The sequence below is a fragment of the Lactuca saligna genome, chromosome 7 (assembly GCF_052625555.1).
Source record: "Lactuca saligna cultivar CGN05327 chromosome 7, ASM5262555v1, whole genome shotgun sequence".
NCBI lineage: Eukaryota > Viridiplantae > Streptophyta > Magnoliopsida > Asterales > Asteraceae > Lactuca > Lactuca saligna.
Genome location: NC_136423.1, coordinates 64,792,168 through 64,798,658, shown reverse-complemented (window position 1 = coordinate 64,798,658; position 6,491 = coordinate 64,792,168). Strand labels below are relative to the sequence as shown.

The window sequence follows — 6,491 nt, the reverse complement described above, 5'->3', positions numbered from 1 at the left end:
AGGCATAATTGATTAGGGCATTTTGGCGAACACATGGAAGATGTAAATCATTTCAAACAAACTTTATAAAACATGCCTAGCTCAAAACAAAGAGATACATTAAACATATATGAGATTGATTGACACCAAAATCGAATGATGGATAATCAATATGTATTGAAAATGAAACAAACCAGAGAAAGAAATGTAGGCTAGTAGAGAAACAAAACTATTAACCTAGAGTCATCAGAGAGAAGAGAAGCAAAACTATTAACCAAAGAAAGAAAACTCACCAGATTTATAACGATGGCGTATGTCCGCTTTACGAACCCTTAATCGGTCCTTGGATATGCCTCTGATCCTTCGGAGTCACATAACTTTATCCCATTGATAATCTGAGGCTTCATAACACTAAGATTTTAGAAGCACCAAAAGGATGAAGGATTGGATGCGATTCGACGGATGAGGTCCGAAGACGATGGATCGTGGGTTCCCAAAGAGCGAGAGAAGGAGAGGATATATATATATATATATATATATATATATATATATATATATATATATATATATATATATATATATATATATATATATATATATATATATATATAAAAGTCTAGTTTATCAGATATTAGATTAGATTTAGGATATGATTTAATTATATTGGGTTTCCTATAACACCCCTCACTCTTTTATTTACGATACCCTTATTTTTTAGTTTTCAACTTATTTACAAAAAAACGTCACCTTGCATCTCGACCCTTCTTCTTTTTTTTATCTAACGTTCCACTTTTAGTTTTCAGGTTCTCGGAAAACTATGAGCTTTTAAATGATCATTCCTCATATATATATATATATATATATATATATATATATATATATATATATATATATATATACACTAGTAGTGTACACGCACGATGCGGCGTAGTTTTCTATCATGTTTCTGGATGATAATCGGATACCTTTTGATAGGTTGTTTGGGGTTAAAATAAAATTGTGTTATTGTTTTGTAGGGGTGAGCAAAGGTATTGAATTTTTCGACACAAATCGGCACCGTCATATTAATACTAATATAGGACGATAATTGGTACTCTAGTTTTTTTTCGTATATTAGTTTTATCCAGAAACATACCGCATTCCAAAAAACATGTGATGTATATACCAATATCATTTATAATTATTATGGCACATAGTTGTTTTGGGTTAAAGATAGTATATACTTTGTTTTAAATTTAATATATATATATATATATATATATATATATATATATATATATATATATATATATATATATATATATATATATATATGACAAAATTGCAAAAATGGTCCCTGTGGTATGCATTTTTTTGGGGTTTTAGTCCAAACAGTAACTTTTTTGGTTTCATAGGCCTTTTGGACTACTTTCATTGTAGAATTGGTCCCTGATAATCTTGAAAAGACTATATTGCCCTTTTAATTTGTTTTTTCCATTTACATAAATACTTTTTTTCTTTTATTTAATTATAAATGTTAAATAAAATCAAGAATGGGACATCTCTCTCTCTCTCTCTCTCTCTCTAGAAACTGATTTAATGGCGGATAAGAGCAAAGACCTACAGCGATCGTGGAATCATCGTCAAAAACATTTCTCTACCCACTTCACGAAATCGCCATGACTCCAACCCACAAGCTTCTGTTAAAGCAATCGCTTGAAGAAGAACTGATCCTGAATCGAATCGATCTCAAAGAATATTACTCCAATTCTTCCTCCAAGCGCAGGAAAAGCCTCGACAGGTCTAACTCCATACGGAAAATGGTCATGGCGCCTTAAAAAGATTTCCAAGCATCAGCAGTGAGTGAGAATTAGCAAGGGATTCATATTCAAATTCCTTAAGAGATGATTGCTCAGAGACATTTGAATTAGGGTTCAAAGACAATGGCGAGAAGAAATAGGGGAAGAAACCAAGACGATGGAGATGGAAATTATGGGGTTCATCCACCGCTATGGAGGATCCAACAAAGACGACGACGACACTTTCAGCAGAGTAAATGGCGTCGAAAGATTATACTCAAAATCATGGCAAGATCGAACAAAATCAAAAGGGGGATTTAACAAAAAGGTATTACGAAGCAACAGTTGTGTAAGTTAGAGAAATTCTTCATTCAACACCACCAAGAAACTAAACTCTGAAACCAACGGGAAGAACAAGAGAGTTGGAGGAGATGAATTTGTTCTTGAGAGGAATCAAAGTGCAAGATATTCACCAAATCACACATATAGTGGACTCCTTCTTTTCTACTTGAGGGGGTCTACATCTGGATCATGCAACCGATCATGGATCCCATCTCTCTGTTCGCTCCTCTGTTCTCTGGGATTAATCTGGGTTGTTCGTTACAAGACAAACACAGAATCACATCTGGAGAAATTACTGGAGAGGGAGAAAGAAGATGGGAAGATATTGGGGAAGTGTGTGGAGGAATTGAAGAAGAAAGGTTTGGAGTTTGATTTGTTGAAGGAAGTTGATGCACTTCGAAGGGCTAAAAGTTTGAGGGTTGAAGGTAAAGAAGTGAAGAAATGGTCAACGAGAGACTCTGTTACTCTGTTTTTCTTCACTGTTTCTTGTTTGGTTCTTGCTCTTACTAGGGTCATTCTCTGCAATTGATCCAAAATGGTGATATGGGTTTTAATTTTTTTGATTACTTAAGTGGGATTTGGGTTTCTGGTTTGACATTGCATAAGTATCTATGAGTGTGTTTTGGCAGAAGTGGGATTTCAGTTGCTGTTTGATTTTGTTGATTTTAGGATGAAGGTGTTTGGATGTTTGTTACTTTGTTTTTAAAGTGATTGATACGATTTTAGGAATCTTGTATACATGATCATTTGGTTTGATTTTTGGATGAAGGTGTTTGGATGTTTTGATTTCGTGCCTCTTTTTCTTCCGATCAGCCATTGCCAAATCCCCAACTGAGAGAGAGAGAGAGAGAGAGGTCTTATTCTTCATTTGATTTAACATTTATAATTAAATAAAAGAAAAAAAGTATTTATGTAAATGGAAAAAACAAATTAAAAGGGCAATATAGTCTTTTCAAGATTATCAGGGACCAATTCTACAATGAAAGTAGTCCAAAAGGACTACGAAACCAAAAAAGTAGTCCACAGGGACCATTTTTGCAGTTTTGCCTATATATATATATATATATATATATATATATATATATATATATATATATATATATATATATATATATATATATATATATATATTATCGTTTGATTTTTCGGTTCCAGTTTTTTGGTTTTAAGTTTCAAAGAATCATTATTGGTTTCTTTTTACTTTTTTTAGTTTTTTAGTTTTCGATTTAAAGATTAAGTGGATGAAATATCATTTTTATGTAAAAAAAATCTTATGTACTTCTTTTGAGTTTTCGTTTAATATGTTCAAAATAAAATAAATCATTATTATATTCAAAAGAAATATCTACTTTAATTACTAAAATATTCTTTAATAATCATGGTTAAAGTTATCATCCTCTACTAATTCGAATCGCTGGGGGGGGGGGGGGGGGGGGGGGGGGCTAACATTAGCCAAAGCCGTCCTTGGTAGCCTTCCAACATTTTACTTTTCCTTGTTTGTTGCTCCAGCAAGTGTTATCAAGACTTTGGAAAAAATTAGGCGAAGATTTCTATGGGGTGGTGCGGACGAGAAAAAACATATAAATTGGATAGCTTGGGATAAGGTGACTGCCCGCAAAAAGGATGGTGGTTTGGGATTAGGCTCGCTTAAATCTCTCAATTTGTCCCTAATTGTGAAATGGTGGTGGAGGTTGAGATTCGAAAAAGCATGCTTATGGACCAATGTCATAAAAGGGATCCATAATCTTCATAATAAACCTTCTGCCTTCATGTCTAAAAAAACAATACCTGAAGTATGGAAAAATGTCACCGGAGTTTAAGAAGTACTGGCAAAACTTGGAATTGGTATAAATGATATAATCTCAAAAAAAGTTGGCAATGGGGATGACACCATGTTTTGGCAGGACAGATGGATTGGAGAAGCAATATTAAAGGAATCCTTCCCGGAATTATACAAGTTGGAACGGAAAGAACGGTGTAAAATAAGTGATGGTATCCAACCCGGAGGGATTAGATGGGATTGGAAATCAAACCCGGCTCTCATGTCTCAGCTCAGTGAGGCTGACATGGTCCGCAACATTCAACGGAATTCACAGAGAGATGAATGAATATGTAACATATAAAGTGATAAGGTATTTCGTGTTGATGTACTTAGATCAAAAATCGATGGGAAAGATACAACAACACCACCAGGGGAAGGTCTAATAAACTGGATTCATGAAGTCCCTTTAAAGGTGAAATGTTTTATGTGGAGGGTAGCTATGGACCGTATTCCAACTGCTACCGCCCTGCTTAAGCGCGGTGTGCAAATTGGGACCTCCACATGTTCCTATTGTAAGTCGGAAGATGAAGACGCCGCCCACGTGATACTAAGATGCCCAATGGCTGCCAAGGTTTGGGAATGGGTGTTTATCTGGTGTGGGCTACCTGGAACAAAGTTTGGGTCAATTAGTGAGCTTGTGAAACTTCTTACACAATGGGGTACATGTCCAAATAAAGAAAAAAAATCTTAATTAGCATATGCTATGGAACGGCCTGGCTCATTTGGAAAGCAAGGTGTGATCGGACCTTCAAGAAGATTCGAACCTCCCCTACCATAGTGGCAGATATGGTAAAATCCATAGTCTTCTCAGGGATAAAACGCAGGAGAGTCGATTGTAATTATTGTTGGGTGGAATGGTGTATTAACCCCTTTCTTTGCCTGTAATTTTCTCCTCTAAAACCTTGTATTTCCCCTAGCTCCTTGCTAGGGTTTGTTTATTTTGATTAATATTAATTTTCGGTTCCAAAAAAACTAATTCGAAATTATTGTCCCGAAAGAATTTGGTTAAATTTGAGTTAACTAATCTTTCTTCACATCCCTATAAGAAAAAAATGTAACACCCCAAAAATATGAGCCAAAAATTTCATTTTTAAAACGTGTGCTTAGCCAAAACATTAGGAATAAAACGTTCAACAATCATATAATTTCACAAAAGATATTGCATGTCTGGAAAACATTTTTATAAAAACAGAAACGTGTCAGAGTACAAATCCCCGGGTGATATCATAATGCGGAATATAAACATGTGTGTGATGTACCGCTACCGCGCCAGCTCCTTACCCTTCGAAGAAGAGGTACCTGAAATCAAAACTAAAAACTGTAAGCACGAAGCTTAGTGAGTTCCCCCATCATACCACCTACCATACAATCACATATCATACATATTTCCAAGAATTTTTGGGGTTCCCGGCCTACCCGGTACGGCCATTCTGGGGTGCCGACCTACCCGTGTCAAGCCATTCTTGGGTGCTAACTACCCATGTCAGGCCATTCTGGGGTGCTGACTACCCATCGGTCCTAACAATCGATCCTCAGGGACTATTTCACCCCCTATTGCTACTGTCACATATATCATAACATAACATATTATCAGACATATCTGGGGTGTCCGATCTACCCTTCGGTCCTAACGACTGAACTTGGGGACTATTCCCCTCCTACTACCACTATCTCATATAACATATCATGCCAGCATATAAACATCTCATTGCATACTGTCAAATATATCTGGGGTGTCTGACCTACCCTTCGGTCCTAACAACCGAACTCTACTACTATCACATATACATATCATGCCAGTATATAACATATCAGGTAGTAGCAAACCTAGATGATATCACAAAGACAATCATCTAACATACAACTCCTAATGGTGGGTCGGCATTGTGGTCGTAGACACACCGCTACTGGAAGATAACTCACCTCGTAGTAGCTGTTGATCTGTGTGGGAATGGTCTGTCTGCTGCTGCTGCTCCGGAAGTCCTCCGGCTGCAATTCCCACCAAACACTTAGTCAAATACTACTAACTAGCCTCAGGGTAAACTAACCATTTACCCTTAACCAAACCATGAGTTAAAGTCAAAGTCATCTTCCAGTTGACCCGACTCGCCGAGTTGGCCTGTCAACTCGCCGAGTACCTATCCCTTTGTCTGACCACTATCCCGTCTCTACTCGTCGAGTTTGGCATTCACTCGACGAGTTTTCCTTCTAAGCTAAAGGCCAATAGTCCTTCATCTTACTCGCCAAGTTTTATGAACAACTCGCCGAGTTCTTCTTCATCCGATGAACACTCTATGCTGGGACTCGCCGAGCTGTATGAACAACTCGCCGAGTCTGTTCTTGAGGCAAGAAGATTGCCCTGAACTCGCCGAGTCATGGCATTGACTCACCGAGTTACTACATGAGTGAGTCTGGCTTCCAACCCAATGAGTCACACCCTATGACTCACTACTCCAACCCGAAAACACGAAAAGGGGAAAACTCGGGGACTCGCTACTCGACTCGCCGAGTCGGCCACATGCAATTACTATACACTCGATTTTTCTTGAATCCAGCTCATGCCATTCACA

At 37.1% G+C, this 6,491-nt stretch overlaps 1 protein-coding gene across 1 annotated transcript; it reads left to right on the top strand.

Moving 5' to 3' along the window:
* Positions 1-899: 899 nt before the first annotated feature.
* On the top strand, positions 900-2,676 carry LOC145007023 (uncharacterized). The gene is made up of 4 exons (XM_078966028.1): positions 900-954; positions 996-1,007; positions 1,585-1,759; positions 2,223-2,676. The coding sequence occupies exons 1-4, from the start codon at positions 900-902 to the stop codon at positions 2,626-2,628; spliced, it is 648 nt and encodes a 215-aa protein (XP_078822154.1). The 3' UTR covers positions 2,629-2,676.
* Positions 2,677-6,491: the final 3,815 nt, after the last annotated feature.

Bases quoted from the DNA above. Each gene is read 5' to 3' on its own strand.
- LOC145007023 (XM_078966028.1), top strand. From the start codon at position 900: ATGCGGCGTAGTTTTCTATCATGTTTCTGGATGATAATCGGATACCTT. The intron at 1,760-2,222 runs GTCTAACTCCAT...TCAAAGTGCAAG, and splicing joins CGCAGGAAAAGCCTCGACAG to ATATTCACCAAATCACACAT.